Consider the following 19466-nt stretch of genomic DNA (forward strand, 5'->3'; position numbering starts at 1 on the left):
GAAAGAATTACGAGGGGCAAACAGGTAGAAAAGTTTTTATAGGTAGATCCTTGGAAAGATCCCACTAGGCTGCTATTCAGGAAAGGTGGGTGGAGAATGACAATGGAAAGTGTGGACTGTTTCACCTAATATTTGTCCTTCGGGAGTACCAGAAGAACATTTGAAAAAGCATAAAGTGATCAAGTATTGACACCTTGGCTTTATGAAACTATTTCATAGATTTATTAGTGTATTTTGAGGTTATAACCATCAGAGTAGAAGAATGGAAGTCATGTGTTTGGACTCCCTGAAGACGTTTGATAGGTATCACAAAAAAGGTTACCTCACAGTTAAAGGTAATATGTTGGAAAATAGAGAAGGGGGAAAGAAACATGTCATTTTCAGCCTGGCAAGCTGTAATGTGTGGGGTTCCTCTGGGATTGGTGCTAGAACATTGAATATTTGCAATCTGTAATAAAGGCTTGACGAAGAGACAGAGTATAATGTTTTCAAGTTTGCTAATGAAACAAAGATGGGTAGGAAAGTAAATTGTGATACAAATCTGCACATTTAATTGAGTGGCCAAAATGTTGGCAGATGGAGAATAATGTAAACTTATCCACTTTTTAAGAAGAATGAGTGAAAAAAATCATTTAAGATGCAATTTTATTTCTAGATACAGTTGCAATGTTTAAAAGGCATTGAGACAGGCAATCGAATAGGAAAGGCATAGAGGGATATGGGCCGAATGTGGGCAAATGAGATTAGTGTAGATAAGCATCACAGTTGCATGGACAAGATTGACTGAAAGGGCCTGTTTCTGTGTTGTATGATTCAAAGTGGTTTGAGACCATTCAAAAAGATCTTCATCAAGCCATTTAAGAAGTAATTGAGGCAAAATGGAATGTTGGTTTTCATTGCATTGGGAATGTACAAGAATAAGGAAGTCTTGCAACAACTGTACAGGACTTTGAGGCACCAAACGTGGAGTACTGTGAGCAATTGTGGTCTCCTTGTCCCTGTGAGCAGTTGTGTCTCCATGTCCAAGGAAGTTCACTGGATTGATCCTGTCCTGTAGGGGGCTTAGAGCTCAGAAGCATGAGAAGTGATCTCATGGTAACACAAGATTCTGAGTGGACTTAAAAGGTTGATGCAGAGAGAATGATCCTGCTGGTGTTGCTATTAGGGGATGTGGTCACAAAGGGATCAGGCCAGTGTAAGGTGGAATATCTTCTTTGAGGGTTGTGAATCCCAGAGGGTTGTAAATGCTGAACTATGTTCAACACTCAATTTCCCCAAGGGTCCAAAAATCATTGTTAAAGGCTAAGATTGATGTTTGGACCCTTGGGGAATTGAATGTTAGGAGGATCAGTCAGGATGATATCAGGCAACAATTCCTTATGTAGAATGTATTGGAAATTTGGCACTGTGCCCACCCCAGTCTCTAAGAAAAATTGCTGCAGGGCTTGATCATTTTACTTTTCAAAACTGAGAGTGATCTATTTTTGTTGGGGAAGAATTTTGAGGTCTGCAGATCAAAGATGAGTTGATGGAATTGAGATACCTATAAACCAAGACTGAACTGAATGGCTTGCTTGTGGTTCTGTTTTTCTTAATTTGGTGCAAATTCATGACACATGTTTACATTAAAGAAGACAAGCCTGCCAAAATGTCTTATTAAGAAGAGACAGTGAAATGCAACTGGATATGATTGCTCCCAGTAAGTTTGTAATTGTGCTTCTGCTTTTCTTCAGGAAGAAATAAAAATGCTTCAGCTGCAGCTGGAGGAGAAACACAAGCAGGAGATGGCAGCCTCTTTGATGCATCAAGAGACGCTGGAGACGATTGAAAAAGAACTGACGGAGAGACATTTGGCAGAGATTGAGAAGCTGAAGATAAACCACTGCCAAGAATTAAAACAGTTACAAGATCGACTTTCTGAGGAACATCTCAAAGGTAACAAGCCCTCAAAAAGATAATGTTGCCATGAAGATGGAGTCTCCTTGGTCTGGGCTGTACCGAATCTGTTGTATAGCATCCAGTTAAACCTCTTAATAACTTGCAGTTTGAAGTTGATGTGCACCATTACAAGGCTTCTTGAAAACTGGAAAACTGCAGATGATGCAGATTTGAAATAAAATCGGAAAGTGTTGTCCACACTTGGCAGATCAGACAGTATCTGTGGAAATGATTGGTCATTGACCTGAAAAGTTAACTTTGTTTCTCTCTCCACAGATGCTACCTGACCTGAATTGCTGGTGTGATCCATAAACATGAAGTTTTTTCAGTAGGCAGGGAAGCCACAGGCGTGGACAAGTGGGATCAATTAGCACAGCTGGACATGAAAGTCAAGCTGTGCTAATGGAGAGAGGAAAAACTGAGCCAGTGTTAGAGATGGATGACCTAAAGCACAAATGGCCAGTCCTGATATAGACAGGAAAAGCAAATTAACAAGTTCTAGAATGTGTTGTTGGGTCTGGAACGCTGCAGCATGCCCAGAAAATGAGATGATGTTCTTCAAGCTTGCGTTAGGCCTCATAGTAACAGTGCAGGAGGCTACAGACAGAAGCCAGATGGAAGTTGTATGGAGAATTAATGTGGCAGGCAACAGGGAGCTTGGGGTTGTCTCTATAGACTTGGATGCAGGTGGTTTGTGAAGTAGTCATGTTTGTTTCTCCGAATGTAGAGAAGATCACTTTGTGAACAGTGAAGAAACTAGATTGGAAGAAGTGTAAGTAAATTGTTGCTTCTCCTGGCAAGACTGTGCTCAGATGGTGGAAAAGGACAGATGCTTCATCTCCTGCAGTTACATGGGAGAGTGCAGTAAGGAGGAGAGTGGATGATGGGGAAGGAAGAGTGGACCAGCCAGTCACAATGAGAAATACTGAGAGAGAAGGGCAAGATGTGTCTGGTGGAATATTATTGAAGCGGGCAAAAATTGTGAAAGATGATCCATTAAATATTTTTGCTGATGAAATGGAAGATGAGGACTGAGCGATCAATATCCATACCTTGTCTTGGGGGCGGGAGGTGAGAAATAGATGAGATGCTTTCAAGGGATCTGTCAACAAAGATAAAGGGGAAACCATAGCACCACAATTCAGGAAAAGGAAGGCATCTCAGAGGCACATGCAAGGAAAGTTCATTGGTCTTTCTGGATGTCTATCTCCCCATCTTTGACAAGCATCCATTACAAGGCTATAAACACCCACTGTTAGTTGTTTTTAAAAATACTATGCTTATTTTTACTCAGTGACAAATGCAAAATGTGCTTTCTTTTTAAAGAGATTACCAGGTTGCGACTCCAGTGTGCACAACAGACTGCTCGAGAGGTGGAGGTGCAGGTTAATGAGCGGCTCCATTATTTGGAGGAGGAGAAGGCTCAAAAGCTTGCTGTGATAGATGCTGAAAGAGAGAGAATTGCTTGCCTGCAGGAGGAGATTGAATGTTTAAAGAGAGATCATGCAGCAGCCATACTGCAGCTCACCCAACAGCATGAGGAAAGAATGCTGGAAATGATGCAGGTAAACCCATGTTTCGTCCTGCAGCTATTTCCTTTATTACAGAGAAAATTCTGGTTATTGGAACTTCCGTCTTCCTGAGCACATACTGCCTTCCCTGACTTGATCGGCTTAAATGACAGCAATAATATGTAGCTGCTACTGCTGTCAAACCAGCTTATCCTGAGACAAGATTTCAGATCTTGGCCTGCAAGGACAGTAGTGATTGATCAGAAGTTTGCATGTAGAGAACTAAACATTTTCAAAGAATGAATTTGACAATGTTTGGGGTAACATTTCCATCATTGTATCAGCAGCAGTTTCTCTTTTCTTGATGCTGTCATCAGGCAGGAGTTGCAGGATCCTGAAGACCCACACCTTTAGGTTCAACAGCAGTTTCTTCCCCACTACCACCAGGTTCTTGGACTGATCTGAAAAACTGTAACTCTACCTCGGACTATATTTTTCTTTTTCTCAACTTGCACTAGTGTTGTTATGTTTATTTCGTCATGTAATCTATGTATAGTTTGTTAACTTATGTTTGTAATGTACTGTGTTACAAAGAGCTAATTTTCATGGCATTTATACCCTGTGTATGTATGCCTATGACAATAAACTTGAACAACAACATTCAGTGCATCTACTTAAGAAGGTACCTTCATTGGCCTTAACAAAAGCTGTTATGATGATGATATCACCATAGCTTGTGAAGTTTGTATGCTTCAGTTCTCTTCCTCGTGTGTAGTATAAAAGAACTCATTTTGTTATTTCTTTGTTTGACTGCAGAATAAAGCCCAGTTACTAGAAGAGGCCAGCAGAGAGGCAGTTGTGGCTAAAATGCAGGAATGTACATTGGAGAAGGAACAGGAGCTGAAGATTCTGAGAGAAGAGCTACAAGCCAGCACGGAGAACAAACTATCAGCCTTGCGTGAGGAGCTCACCAATGAGTTTGAGGAGGAAAGACTAGCACTGAAACAGGAGTTTGACCGGAAAAGTGCAGAAATGAATCAAATTCAGGAAGAACAGAGTGCGACAATTTCTAAACTCGAGATACAGCTCAAGGAAAAAAAGAGCCACTTGCTGCAGCTCCAGGATAGTTTGGCAAATGAACAGTTACCAGAGATAGTGGTGATTCGTCAGAAAATCCAAGCGCAGTTTGACACTGAACTTACCATGGCCAAGTCTCTGATGGCAGAGGAGCTTGAGAAACTCCACATTAGTGTACAGGAACAATCAGCTCAGAAACTCCAGGAGGCACAGAATAGGTCAGTGGGACTTGAGCACAGCATGGGGAATAGATGGTCATGTTTGTTGAACCTCAGAATAAACTAAACAGATAATTACAAGAAAAAAGTGAAGGATTTTTTTAAAATTTTACTTCTGCCTTAATCCAATACACATTGAAGTCACAGGAAAATTTTATAAGTTCTGTTTACTTCACTAATTTTTCTTATTTACCCATGACATGGGCAGCCATTTGGCCTGCCAATCTCTAAAATCAATCCTATTCCCTCACTTACATCTGTGTAGCATATTCTCTCTCATATGGCAATCAAATCCACATTTATTCTCCTATCACCCATCTACACTTCAGGTAATTTGTAATAGTCCAATTAACCTACAGCATATCTTTGGGATGTGGGAGGAAATTGGAGTTTCTGGGAGAAACCCACATGGTCACAAGGGGAAAGTTCAAACTCCACAGAGCATTGTCCAATACCTGAGATGCTTTCAATGACAAGAGGTAATGGAATTACTGTACAACAAATGCTATAGGATAATCTGAAGTTAGATTCAAGGTTTTTGAAAGAATCTGAAAGTATGATTCATCAAGCCCTCTCCTATTAACACACGAAATAGTAATTGACTTTGTCCAATGTATTTTATCTGAAACAAAATAAAGATAGATAAAAATTCTAAGTATTGAGAGCCGAATTGTCTTGGTGATACCCAAGGTAATTGAGAACACCAATCTTACATTTCCAGACATTCAGTTCATTAGCTGTAATCCAGACAAAATTGGGTAATTTTCAGTTTCAGCAAGGTTTGGGTGGGGTTAGAGTTGACGTTTCCAGATTCACTGTTGCTGGCTTTACTCCTTTGCTGGTCTTCCTTTCCATCCTCAGGCAGGTGATCTGAAGCTGCTATTTTCCTTGTGCTCAAACTGAAATTAACTCCTCTGTTTCCCACTCCATGTGTCCAACATGATGAACGTGTGGAAAGTATTCTACATATTGTGGGAAGCATTCAGCAAAGCATGAGTAAAGGCTTTACGGTGAAAGAATGTTCAGTATTTTGGAGGTCATTCGTAGTAATGTCTAGTAGGATGTAAAATAGTCCATTTTGAATCCACTGGCTTGTTTCTCTGTGGTCTTTGTTTTTTCCACTCCTAGAGAGCGAATTGCTTATGGTTAAAGCAGGATCCAAGATTCTGGTACTGCCTCTTCATCTATAGTATTTTTATTGTAATGCCTTGTGCTTGTTACACATCTGTAGGAATGTTATTTGTGATTGGAATAATGGAATCATTTAAAATATTGAAGTGAGTTTAATTTGGATAATAGGCTGCATGTACCAATTTTTTTTTACGCGTACATTATCTTAGGTTCATGGAAGAACACAGGCAGATGATGGACAAATTTATGCATGAACAAGAAATCCTTCTCCAAGAGTTGAAGGTGAGACATGCAGAAGAGTTGGAAACTCAAAATCAGCATCTGATAGAAAATCACCAAAATCAAGTAGAAGATTTGAAAGCTGAGATGTGCACCAAGCATCGAGCTGAAATGGAAGCTTTGGAGAATATGAAGTTGGTTGCTTTGGAAAGCTTAAGACTGAAACACGCAGAAGAGCTGGAAGATGCTGCAAGTAAATTTAAATCTGAGATTCAGCAATTGAAAGAAGATTTGAAAACTTGTCAGGATGAGTTGGAGAGATTTAACAGAGAAAGCACTGACAAACGACTTAAGGAAATTAATCAGTTGAAAGCTGAACACGAGGCTGAGCTGATTAACACTCAAGAGAAGGTCCGAAAGGAACTGGCTGCCATTCATATGGAAAAATTTAAAGCTATGGCTGCAGAACTGGAGGAAATTCATAAGGTTGGCTATTTGGTTGCTTTGATCCCTGACCATAACAAAGTATTACATTTAACATGTTAAAGTCATATTAAAAATTTCTGGTATTGAGACAGAATGCTTTAACACTATAATCCCCTTTAAAGAATCCCAAAAATAACAAAAGCTGAGCCTGTTAATTGTTCAGGTGTATGGAAATCTTATTCAGTATTAGTTCAATATTATTTTTATCTTACAGACAATAATAAACCTATCTCTGTAGTTTATTAAAAACGTGCACACACTTCCTGTGCTGCCTTTTCCAGATGTTAATTCAAATCTTCGAATCAAAGAAATTTGCAAAGTTTGAGAAGGTCATGCAGCCTGTTGTGCCTTTATTGCCTCCTGATTTTTATCTGTTATTCTGTTAAGTTTTTCATCTTTAACTTCCTGACCTGTTTTCTTCTAAAATTATTTATTGAATTGGCTTCCACTATTTTGCTTCAACTGAAAATGGTCATGCAAGTAGGTGGTAAAGAAAGGATATGGCATGTTTGCCTTCATTAGTCAGGGCATTAACTTTTGAACTTGTTGCACTGCATTTACATTCCAGTGTATTCTCAGGGCACTAGAGAATTAAGGGCAAATTGCCCTTAATTTGTATTTCTGATATTGTCATTAAAGTGACACTTTTAAAGTAGGGATTTTGATCATTCACCTTGTCTCCTTTACAACTTCAGGTAGATTTGGAGGCAGCTGTGACCAAACACAAAACTTCACTGGAGCAGGAGCATCAGAAGCGGCTGGATGTGATTCGGGATGAGGTCCTTCACCTTGAAGAACAGCATAAGCAGGCTCTCAGGGAGCTCCAAGTACTTCAATGTGCAGAACTGGAGAAGCAGAAAGAGGAATATGTACGGAAGCTAGATGAAGAGCTGGAGAAGATTAAAATGCATAATCAAAATGAACAGGTTAGTAGTTGTTCAACTCATTTCCACAGATGCTGAAGCTCTTATCGTTTGCTTCTATTACTGATCAAACTTTTTTTCCCATTAATCTGAAGTGGGAACCCCAATCTTAACAATAAATAGACATTCCCTTTGTTCTTTCCACCCCTCTCGCTCTCTGTAACTTAAAACATGCTTGGCATTTCATGGTTCCAATTCCGATAAAGGGCCATTGACTTGAAATGTTAATTCTTACTCTCTCCATAGATGTTGCCTCACCTGCTGAGTGTTTCCAGCATTTTCTATTTTTATTTCAGATTTCCAACATGTGCATTTTTTTTTCAATAAGTGGTAAAGACCTCAGCTTCAGCTAAATGCTAGAATTTAGGAAACTGTGAAATGACTAATTTATTTACTGGATCTAAGGGTTCCTTTTCAGTCACAGGAAATTGGCCCTTTTATAAATGTTGGGATTACACTTGATGTTCTCTCATGTTAAATGTCACTAGTTGCCATCCCATATCAGGAGTTCCTGCTTAACTCCATGCCTAACTATGTGACATTGTGACCCAGGTTTCATTGAGTTATTTCTTTGATCTTACTGAGAAAAGGTTAGCTAATTCTCTTGGGGTTACTTATATCTAGCTAAGTAGAAGGTTGCAATTGTAATTTTGACCTAATGCATAACATCTGGTGCATCATGAGCAATTGGTGAGGCTGCGCTTGGAGTACTGTGGTCACCTTGCTATAGGAAAGATGTAGTTAAACTGGAAAGAGTGCAGAAAAGATTTACGAGGATGTTGCCAAACTAGAGGGCCTGAGTTATAGGGAGAGTTTGGCCAGGCTGGGTCTTTATTCCTTGGAGCATAGAAGAATGATGGATGACCTTATAGAGGTTTATAAAATTATGAGGTGGATGGGAGTAGTCTTTTCCCCAGGGTAGGGGAGCCCAAAACTGGGGGGCATAGATTTAGGATGAGAGCAGAAAGATTTAAAAGGGAGTTGAGGGGTAACTTTTCCACGCAGAGGGTGGTGAGTAAATGGAATGAGCTGCCAGAGGAAGTGGTTGAGGCAGGTACAACAGTATCATTTAAGAAGCACTTGGATAAGTACATGGAGGGGCGGGGCTTAGAGAGATATGGGCCGAATGCAGGAAATTGGGACTAGATGGGTGGGCACTATGGCCGGCATGGACTCGTGCCTCTATCCATGCTGTATGACTCTTTCTGTGGTTTTGAATAGTGAACTTCTAGATTCTTTGAGAGGGATTAAGATCTTGTTTAATATCCTTCTAATTATTCCTTGCAACTTATTTGTTTCCTGACAAGTGTTTCATTACCCAACTCTCCAACTGCTAGGATTGATCATTTAAGTTGCCAGTAAAAACAGACGTGTAGCCTTCCTTGCATTGCATTCTATTGTTTCACTAAAATTATTACAGATTTGTAAAATTTAAAATCTATGATTCTAAACCCAATTATAATCATGCTATTGAAGTACAATACCAATATCTGCACAGCATAGTGAAACATTGGTTAGAGAAGTGCTGTTCAAATTCATTCAGCCCAATTACCCGTTCAACAATCAACTCTCAATTATCAGTGATGAAACATATCGTTGACAGTGCCATCTAATAACAATTACTCACCAGTAATCTCACCACTCTGTTTGGGCTTGCTAGCACCACTCTATGCAGACCATACATAAGTAAGTGTTGAATTCCAGAATGTTTGCCCTTGGCATCACAGTAAGATTTGAATTGAGTAGGGCATCAAGAAGCCCAAATGAAGTTGAAGATGCTAGTGATCACCAGGAAAGCATTACACTGGCAAGCAACTAACTAGCAGAAAGAAGGATGTGTGTGATTGTTGGAGGCTCATCATCCTATGGTGCTGCTGGGATTCTTGATGGAATTGTCCAATCATTTTCGGCTGCTTCATCAATAACATACCATTGATTACAATAGATACTTATTTAATTTGTAAAGCGTCTTCAATAATAGTAAGTCTTAAAAGTTTTCATAGGAGTGTTAGAAACCAAACTTGAATCAGACCTGCAAATGACAATATTAGGACAAATATCAGGAAAGCTTGGTGAAAGAGGAGTTTTAAGGAGTGCCTTAAAGACGGGCAGAGAAGTTCAGGGAGGGAATTTCAGAGCTTAGAGATTTGATATTTGAAGACTGTCCCTAATGGTGGAGTGATTAAATTTGAGAGTTATCAGGAGGTAGAGTTGGCGTGCAATTATCTTGGAGTATTATAGAATGGGACGAGACCATGGATGGGTTTGAAAACAAGGGTGAGCAGCTTTGTTTAAGTACAGGGGTGATTGGTTAATGAGACAAGGTGTGAATTTAGAGTTAAGAGTTATAGATAACTTCAAGTTAACAGAAATGAACAATGGAGCCCAGCAAGAAAATTTTGGAATAGAAATGGGGATAGCAGCTGATTGCAGAAAGTTTAGGTATTGTTACATACCAGCAACAAAAGAAACACGCCGAGTCATGTATAAGTGTTAGAAACTATTTTATTAGTAACTACTTGTAATAATAAGAAAAGTTTAAAAATGTTGGATATCAAACATTAACCCCAAAAATGAAACTCAAAGTGTGTGTGTGGCAAATTCCCAAACTCCAAGTCCAGGAATAGTTCTCAAAGTTCAGTTCAGCAAGTCATAAGGTGAAACGTGAGCAAAGACTTTTGCAAAACCACCGTTGACTGAAGAGAAAATGTAGAGAGAATATATGAATTTATGAAATCCAAATGTTCCACGTTGGAACCCATACGACACCTCAGTCACTGATGATCTCCATTTCTTTGTTCCAAAGTATCTGCCACCCCAAAAGGCATTCGAGACGTGGCCGTCCACAGAAATACCTGCTTCCTTCTACAGGTTAACAACAAAGTGGACTCCACTGCATTGCTCCAAAAATCCATACGTGGATTGTAGTGACAGACAGTTATTGTTCTTCATCCATCTATACAGAGACCAGCAGTCAGTGTCTCCCTCCCGCCCCTCTTCTGCCCCTCTCCCCACCTCTCCCTCCCCCGCCCCCTCTGAACAAATGTCAGCATGTTGTTATCTAGTTGCCGCGATGACGCCACACACACACACACACTACTCTACTGTACTATATTTTAAAGGTACACCCACCAAATAGCAACCTAATCCATAACAGTATGTTTACACTTCATCAGAAGTCTGTCTGCATGAAGTAAGAGCTGGTCAACATGAAGGTTCAAGCTAAAAAGCAGTAACATTTGCACCTCAATTCCCACATAACCATCTGAAGCAAAGAAGTCTAACCATTTTCTCTAGATATTTGGTGATAATAGGATTATCAGTAACTCGCCCTCAATGTTGAGATGGTCACTATTGATCAGGAGTTTAACTGAGCCTGTCCTATAAATAGCATTTCTACAAGATTATAGAATTGCTCTAGGACCCAGCATAGTCTGGGTATGCTTCATTGAGTGGCACATTGCCTGATTCCTTGTTTCTAGAGCACGTTAGGAATGTTTGACAGACTCCTTATTTGCTGGAGAGTGATGCTTAGAACAGCACTGAAGAAGTATTGCAGCATCTAGATGAAGCCGTCCAATTGATGGGCAATCCAACATCACCTTAAAAACTCAATTTGCCCAACATTAGTTTCGAGTGGTTGCAGTGTTTGTCATTGCAAGATGCACTGCAGCACCTTGGTCTTCAGCATCCTTCAAACCAAAAAGTTTTTCCACCAAGAAGGAAAAGGACGGCAGCCACATGGGAGCACTTGTTTCCAGTTGGTGCAATGGGAGAACATTCATTACATTAACTGCAGTTCAGAAGAAAGCGATTCACTGCCAAGTTTGCAAGCAGAATTAGAAATGGGCATTAATGCTGATCTTAAAAGTCATATGATGATTATGTTACTTTGACTAATTCAGAGGCCTGGGTAAATATTATGGAGACATGTCGAAATCCTAAAACAGCACCTGGAAAACTTAATGAAGTAAATCTGGAGTAAAAACCTAAGTTCAGTAATCCCTCCTCCCTGAAACCATTCTGTTATATCTGTGCACCTTCTCAAGGAGATTCACTTCCATTTATAAAATGTGGTGACCAGAAAGAGATGTAATAAAAGTTGTATTGTATGAAGTTAACCTTTCTGCTGAATTTAACTGCAGCAAAGTTTTGTTTTAGATTATCCCAAATCCTTTCAAATAGTTTAGAAACTCAAAACTCAACCAACACATTTCTGGATGATTTTGTGTGGTGTTATAATAGTTTGCAAAATCTTATTGTTCTGTAATTTAGTTTGGTGCCTCTTGTTCAACAGCCTTTTGAGCTCATTATTACGTGTATTTTTGACTGCTAGGTTCAGGCATGCAACTCGGCACTAATAGTGCAACAGAGGCTGCAGTCCAACTTTGAAAAAGAGAGATCACAGCAACTACTGCAGTTCCAGGAAGAGTTTGAACTCCTCAAGAGGCAGTCTGAGTTCTTGCTTACTCAGCAAATTAAGCAGCTCAAGGTAATGTACACAAGGAACTTGGGATATTTTTAATTTAAAAAAGGGTTGTGGAACATACTGTTTGAATTGAGATTTGAATTATGTTTTAAATCCCTTCAACTGATTTTTTCTTAAATGTGGCACCTGTAATCAAGAATGCAGAGTTGTAGCACATGCAGGTCTGTAAGGTGGGAATGGGCATCTTTCTAATGATATACTTTGATTATATTTGACCAGTGTCTTTTATAGCAACACTAATCTTTTGCCCAAGTGGAAGTAAATATGATATTTATGCTTAATGATCTGAAGAAATAATGTATGTTATTTTTTTTCTTGGAATGTGGTTTGCATTGACAAGGCAGAAAGCAGATGCCCTGAAAGCACAGATAGTCTACCAAAAGACTAGAATCACATGTCAGCCAGACTGGCTATTGGTTGTTGGTCCCTTCCCTCATTTGTTGTATTCAGAAACAATCTGGTAGCTATATAGGGCTTAATTCTCGTATCAGTCAATGCTCACTACTGATCAGTCAGTTACTACATCAATGCACTCTGTACTAACTCAATGTAACTGCACTGTGTAATGAATTGACCTGTACGATCGGTTTGTAAGACAAGCTTTTCACTGTACCTCGGTACAAGTGACAATAATAAACCAATACCAGTCCACACTTTCAGGTTGGCAGTCTGTAACTTTTGGAGTGGCTGGGACCTCAACAGTTTACCGTCTGTATTAATGATCTAGATGACTTGCATGGTAGGCTGGTCCAGAAGGGTAAAGCACATGGGATCCAAAATGTGTTGGGAAACTGGATTGAAAATTGGCGAGGTGAGGCAGAGGGTACTGGTGGAGGGTTGCTTTTCTGACTGGAAATCTGCAACTAGTGGTGCATTGCAGGGATCGGTGCTGGCACCTTTGTTTTTCTTTGTCATAAATGATTTGGAAGAGAATGTTGGTGGTCTGATTAGTAAATTTGCTGACAACACAAAAATTGATGGAGTCGTAGATAGCGAAGAAGGTCATCGGAGGATACAGCTGGAAAGTTTGATGGAGCGGTGACAGATAGAATTTAATCCAGTGTGAGGTGATGCATTTTAGGGTATCAAATGCTGGCAGGAGATATACAGTAAATAATAGGGACCTAAGGAGTGTTGATATACAGAGGGACCTTTGATTGCAAGTTTATAATTCCCAGAAAGTGATGGCACAGGTGGATAGGGTAGTGAAAAAGGCATTTGGTAAGCAAGTTATGAGGGTAAGTTGTGAAACAAGTTATTAAAGGACATAGCTAAATTAAGTGAGTGAAGAACATTTGGCAAATTGACTAAAATGTAGGCGAATAAAGTTGTAAGATGAATTAATAAGGAGAATTTAATTAAGCAGACAAACTGCAGAATGCTGCTGTTAAACTACCTGCTATGTTAAACAGAGAAAGTAATTAACAAGGCAAATGAAATGTTGGCCTTCATGGCAAGAGGACTAGAGTACAAAAGTAGGAAGTCTTGTTACAACTGTACTGGAAATTGGTGCAACCAAGCATGGAGTTTTATGTACAATTTTTGGTCTTGTTCAAGGGATATATTTGTATTGCAGGCAATTCAGAGAATATTCACTAGATTGATTCCAGTGATGAAGGGATTTTTATGAGGAATGATTGAGAAGGTTGGGCCTTTACTCATTGGCCTTACAGTTCAGACATTGTGAAGATATTTCCCATCATTGCTCTGGGAATCTAGAACTAAGGGGTATAATTTTAGAATAAAGGATTATTCTTTTAAGATGGAGATGAGAAGGAACTTTTTGTCTGATGGCTGTAGAATTACAAAGGTTTACAACCTAAAGAAAGTTAGACCTTGAGCTACGGAATATATGCAAGAACAAGAGAGGCTTTTAGCTTATAGGGGAGTAAAGGTTTATGGGGAATGGGAAGTGGAGTTGAGTCTAAGGTTGTTCAGCCATGATGTTATTGAATCTTGGTTCTTATGTTGTTATGCCAAAGATCTGAAAAACAGATATCAATTTGTCAGAAATATGGCACGTGGAACTGAAGACAATGTCCTGGGTGGACAGAAAGAGGAGAGGTAAAAGGTGTAGTTTCAGGCTCACAAATTGTAAATAGTGACATGGTTTAATAGTCCGTTTTCCAATTATACGAATGATACATACAGTACAAGAGGAATGTTATCAAAGTTTCTTAATGGTTCCAAGTTAAAAACTGTGGCTGACTGAAAAAGTATGTGGCAGATTGCAGGAAGTTATTTGAATGGCAGTTGCAGTAAAATAGGCATGTTTTCAGAAAAAAATGTTAATATTAAAATAATAGCCTAAAAGTTAAGAGTGTAGGGAGAAAGTTCTAGGCTGAAAAACTTAAAGAAATTAAAGCATCAGTGGAAAAAAAATCACAAAAAGGGACATTATATTCCTGTAAGATCATTCATCCCATTCAGTCTGGTGAACATTGACTGGAATGAGACTAGGAATGAGGTGTTCTAATCATGAAGTTAGTTTAATTTACTTTAATTCACCGTCCTGTTCGGTGCATAAATCGTGGGCTGAAGGGCCTGTTCCTGTGCTGTACTGTTCTATGTTATATGAAGGGAGAATAGAAAGCTTTTTTTAGTTTGAGAAAGACTGCTTGGTTTTGAGTGGGTAAATAGTGAAAAGTGCTTTGTTGTTTGTTAAGTAAGGAGAAGATGTAGATCATTATTGGAGAAGGAAAGTTAGAGGAATGTCAGTATAAAGAATATTTGTAGAATTGGGAATGCTTTACAAAATGACACTTGAACTAGTTGTTGATTTATTACTTGGAAAAAGAACATAACGGAATACAGGGGAATGGCAAGCAAGTTACATTAGAGAAAATAGTCCCAGTTGAAGAATGAGCACAGATATGATGGTTGGAATGCCAGCCTCTACTTGGGAATGTTACAAATCTCAATCTGCTTTATTTCTATCTTTGATTATACCATTTTTTTTTCATTCACATCTTTCACATACCATTAGGATTTGTTCAAGTTACCAGGAGGGTAAGTTGTGGAAGTGACGTCCAGTTGATGTGATTATGTGTGTTGGTGACTTTATGGTGTGGACCTGGTCGTCAAAACTTCACTGCTTGCAGATACATTTTAAATGCTGGTACTGCATTCTTGCATTCACTGCCCAGTGTTCATTTCAGATTGAATTCTTGATGCTTGTGGAATGGGAAAAATATACAAAGATGGGTTATTTGACCTCTAAGGTGATATGTATCTTTTGCAGGGTGATATTCTGTACATAATGTACAATTTGCTTCCTTAACAATCTTGTTTAAGATGTTTAGACTTGAGTCTACTTGTATCTTCCATTACCCACATGCTGTGTTTTGAAAAATAGAAACAAATTTCAAAGCCCAAGATTTGAAGTGGGGGAGAGAGAGAGGAGAACTTTATCAATTTTGAACTTTATTTTGGTAAAAGGGTAATATGGTTTAATCCTGTGGCATGGTGATCATGTCAGATCAAGATCCCTATGGCATATTCATTTCAATAATTTGTGAAACTTGTTAAGTCTCTCAAAACTGAAATGGATATGAGATCAATACCAGCAATATTTTAGTTTTTCTGTTCGGATAAAAACCCTGACTAACCATTGATCAATAGCTGTACATCATGTTGCACCACAGAGTTGTCCTCTTAGAGTTATGAAATAATATTTTACTGCTACCTTCTATACAGGATGAGTTTGAAGTTGAGAAGAACAATGCGCTCCAGGAATTGAAGGAGGTCTTCTCTCAGGAGGAAGACAAAGCAAAACAACTGCACCAAGAGGAGAAGAAACAATTGTCCGCAAAGCTCCAACAGCAGACAGAGCTAACCAAACAAGTTGAGTCTTTGAAATTCCTTGTGTGCGGTGTATTCTTTGAAGAAAAAATTGCTGAATTTCATCCTTTTCAAGAAATTGTGATATGTGCCTTGTACTCAGTTTGTACATAGAAGCTCCCATAAACAGAGCTAGTGACCCTACTGTTGACTGAGGAGTAAATATTGGTCAGGGCACTGGGAAGTTATTACATTAATCTTTTTGACAAATCATTGGCAAGAGCACGACTGGCATTGCCAAAATATTCTGCCCATTGCTCTTTGATTCTGATGGTCATGCTGACCTACCTTATTGAATCCCTGTAGTCTCTCTGATTAAGGTACAACCACAGTTTTATTAGCTAGATCTTTCAGAACTTTGATCCAGGGATAATACAGCAACAACACTGTACTCTGTCATAACAGAGGGAAACTTGGAATCAGCGTTCTGAAGTGCATGCTTCCCCTGACCTACAAGGTCTTGATGTTCCTGAGTTTGGGTGGCATTGTTGACCTTATGGCAAGTTGCTATAGTGCATCTTTCATATTGCGTGAACTGTAGCTGAGCTGCACTGAACATAGAACATTGAACAGTACAGCACAGGAACAGGTCCTTCATCCCACGATGTTGTGCTGAACTATTTGAGCTAATGATGCCTAATTACACTAATCCCTTCTGCCAGCACATGGTTCTTATCTAAGAGCCTCTTTAACAGCTCTATCATATCTGCCTCCACCACCACCTCTGGCAGCACATTCCAAGCACCCACCATTCTCTGTATACTTAAAAAAAAATCTCCTGTCTCGCACATCTCTTTTGAACTTTTCCCCTCTCACGTTAAGTATTCCCCTCTAGTATTAAACATTTCCACTATGGGAAAATATATCAGCTGTCTATCTATGCCTCATAATTTTATAAACTTCTATCAGGTCTCCCCTCAGCCTCTGACACTGGAGAAAACAATCCAAGTTTGTCCAACCTCTCCTCATAGCACATGCTCTCTAATCCAGGCAGCATCCTGGTAAACCTCTTCTGCACCCTCTCCAAAGCCTCCACATCCTTCCTGTAATGGGGCGACCAGAATTAAGTTCAATACTCCACATGAGGCCTAACCAGAGTTTTATAAAGCTGCAACATGACTTCCTGACTCTTGAACCCATTGCCTTGACTAATAAAGACATGCATGCCATACACCTTCTTTACCACCCTCTCAACTTGTGCGGCCACTTTCAGAGACCTATGGACTTGGACCCCAACGTCCCTCTGTACTTTAACGGTGTTAAGGGTCCTGCCATTAACTGTGTACTTTTCCTTTACATTTGATTTCCCAAAGTGCAAAACCTCACACTTGCCCGGATTAAACTCCATCTGCCATTTCTCCATCCATATCTGCAACTGATCTATATCCCAATGTATCCTTTGGCAATCTTCTACACTGTCCACAATGGCACCAATCTTTGTGTCATCTGCAAACTTAATAACCCACTCATCCATGTTTTCACCCAAGTTGTTCACATATATCACAAAGAGCAGAGTACGGATCCCTGTGGAACACCACTAGTCAGGGACCTCCAGCCAGAATAAGTCCCGTTGACCATTACCCTCTGTCTTCTATGGGCAAACCAATTCTGAATCCAAATGGCCAAGTCACCGTGGATCCCATACGTCTTGATCTTCTGAATGAGCCTACCGTAAGGGACCTTGTCAAATGCCTTACTAAACTCCATGTGGACAACATGGAGTTTACCTTCATCGATCACCTTCGTCACCTCCTCGAAAAATTGAATCAAGTTTATAAGATGTGACCTGACCCTAATCAGGCCATGTTTTTCCAAATTCACGTGAATCCTATCCCTAAGAATCCTCCCCAGTAGCTTCCCTACCACTGAGATGAGACTCACCGGTCTATAATTTCCAGGATTATCCCTATTTCCTTTCTTGAACAAAGGAGCAACATTAGCCACCCACCAGTCCTCTGGGACCTCTCCTGTGGCTAGAGAAGACACAAAGATCTTGGTCAAGGCCCCAGAAATCTCATCTCTTGGCTCTCTCAATAACCTGGAATATATCCCATCAGGCCCCGGGGACTTATCAATCTTAGCATTCTTCAAGAGACCCAACACCACCACCTCCTTATCTCAAAATGCCCCAGCATAATAGCATGCTCAACACTGATCTCGCTATCCTCCATGTTCTTCTCCTTGGTAAATACCAACACAGTACTCATTTAGGACCTCATCCACATCCTCCACCTCCAAGCATATGTTCCATCCTTTATCCTTGAGTGGTCCTACCCTCTCCCTAGTTATCCTCTTGCTCGATGTATGTATGGAATGGCTTATGGTGATGGATCAAGCGAGCAACTATGTCACTGATGTTTTTGAACACTGCTTGAGTTTCACTGATCCAGCCAAGTGAAGACTATTCTAATGTCCCATGTGTCTTGCAAATGATGGAAAGGCTTTGTGATTCTGGAGTGAGTGATCTCTACAGGTTATTCAACCAGTTGTCGCCATAGTATTTATGCCGATTAAATAAATGCTCAACACTAACACTAGGATATTGATGATGAGGAAGTTTGACAACAATAGTGCCATAGAATTTCAAAGCGAGGGCATTATAATTCCTCTTTTTTTTGAGATGCTCATTGCCTCGCACTTCTATAACATCAGCTGCTGAACAGCTCCATGCCTGAATGTTGTCTCGATCTTTCTGCATGCAGGCATGAGTGCTTCATAATGTGGGAAGTTGCGATTGAAGTTGGACACTGTGCAATCATTAGAAGATGCTTAAAATCATAAGCAGTCTGGATTGAGATGAATAGCTGTAATATTTACTCAGTTCAGACTGTTTGAGTCTGAATGTCTTTTTAAATCTGCTTTTTTTCAATCTCTTCATGAAACTGAACTCTATCTTTCTATTAAATCTCTCTCAGGCTTTAACACCTTCCAAAAGTATGGTACCCATGATTGAACACAGTAGTCCGACTGAGACTTAGTTTGTGTATTGTGAAGATTTGTTTTCTTTGCCTCAATAGCAAAAGATCCCATGTGTGCTTTCCCCATGTGTCTATTTTTTTAGGTGCTTCCTTTTAGTCTTTATTGCCTAACGAACTGCGTCACTTCACAATTAGCAGAATGAAAGATATACAGCATCAGAGACCCAATAGAAATGCTAACGGTTAAAGCAGAAGATGGGAGTAACATGGGGGATTTGATTTTATGGTCCTGAAGTACCATGGGTAAAAGGGAGGTTGCAATGAGAGAACAAGCAGATGATGGGTTGCCAAATAGAATGCAGGAGGGAAATCGAATTTTAACCTTGCTTACTTTTATACTCCATCCCTCTTGTAATAAAGACTTCTTACCACAGTGCAGAGCAATGGTGGGATAGTAACTGGTATTGGCTTTTCGTTAAAGGCTCAAAGGGGTAGAATTTTTGAGGTGAGCCTGGGAGAGCTTTTTGACATAGTATGTATCCTGCTGCAGTGATTACCATCAAAGTTGCCACATTGCTTAACAAAGGTTTCAATTATCAGGGTTTGAGAAGACCACTCGTCCCGACATCCAGTTAACCTTGTACAATGTTCACTCCATCTCCTGCCATCATAGAAAAGTTATCTCTTGGGGAAGGGGATTCATTTTACCAAAGATT

At 39.7% G+C, this 19466-nt stretch overlaps 1 protein-coding gene across 1 annotated transcript in view; it reads left to right on the top strand.

The window, feature by feature from the left end:
* The window catches only part of pcnt (pericentrin), a 203315-nt gene that overhangs the window by 90178 nt on the left and 93671 nt on the right, over positions 1 to 19466 (top strand). The window contains exons 17-23 of the mRNA XM_052012027.1: positions 1734 to 1935; positions 3265 to 3503; positions 4266 to 4744; positions 6085 to 6580; positions 7276 to 7506; positions 11840 to 11995; positions 15689 to 15835. Of these exons, the coding sequence (XP_051867987.1) occupies positions 1734 to 1935; positions 3265 to 3503; positions 4266 to 4744; positions 6085 to 6580; positions 7276 to 7506; positions 11840 to 11995; positions 15689 to 15835 (1950 nt within the window). The remainder of the gene's footprint in view (positions 1 to 1733; positions 1936 to 3264; positions 3504 to 4265; positions 4745 to 6084; positions 6581 to 7275; positions 7507 to 11839; positions 11996 to 15688; positions 15836 to 19466) is intronic.

This window comes from Pristis pectinata, chromosome 1, assembly GCF_009764475.1.
Source record: "Pristis pectinata isolate sPriPec2 chromosome 1, sPriPec2.1.pri, whole genome shotgun sequence".
Lineage (NCBI taxonomy): Eukaryota > Metazoa > Chordata > Chondrichthyes > Rhinopristiformes > Pristidae > Pristis > Pristis pectinata.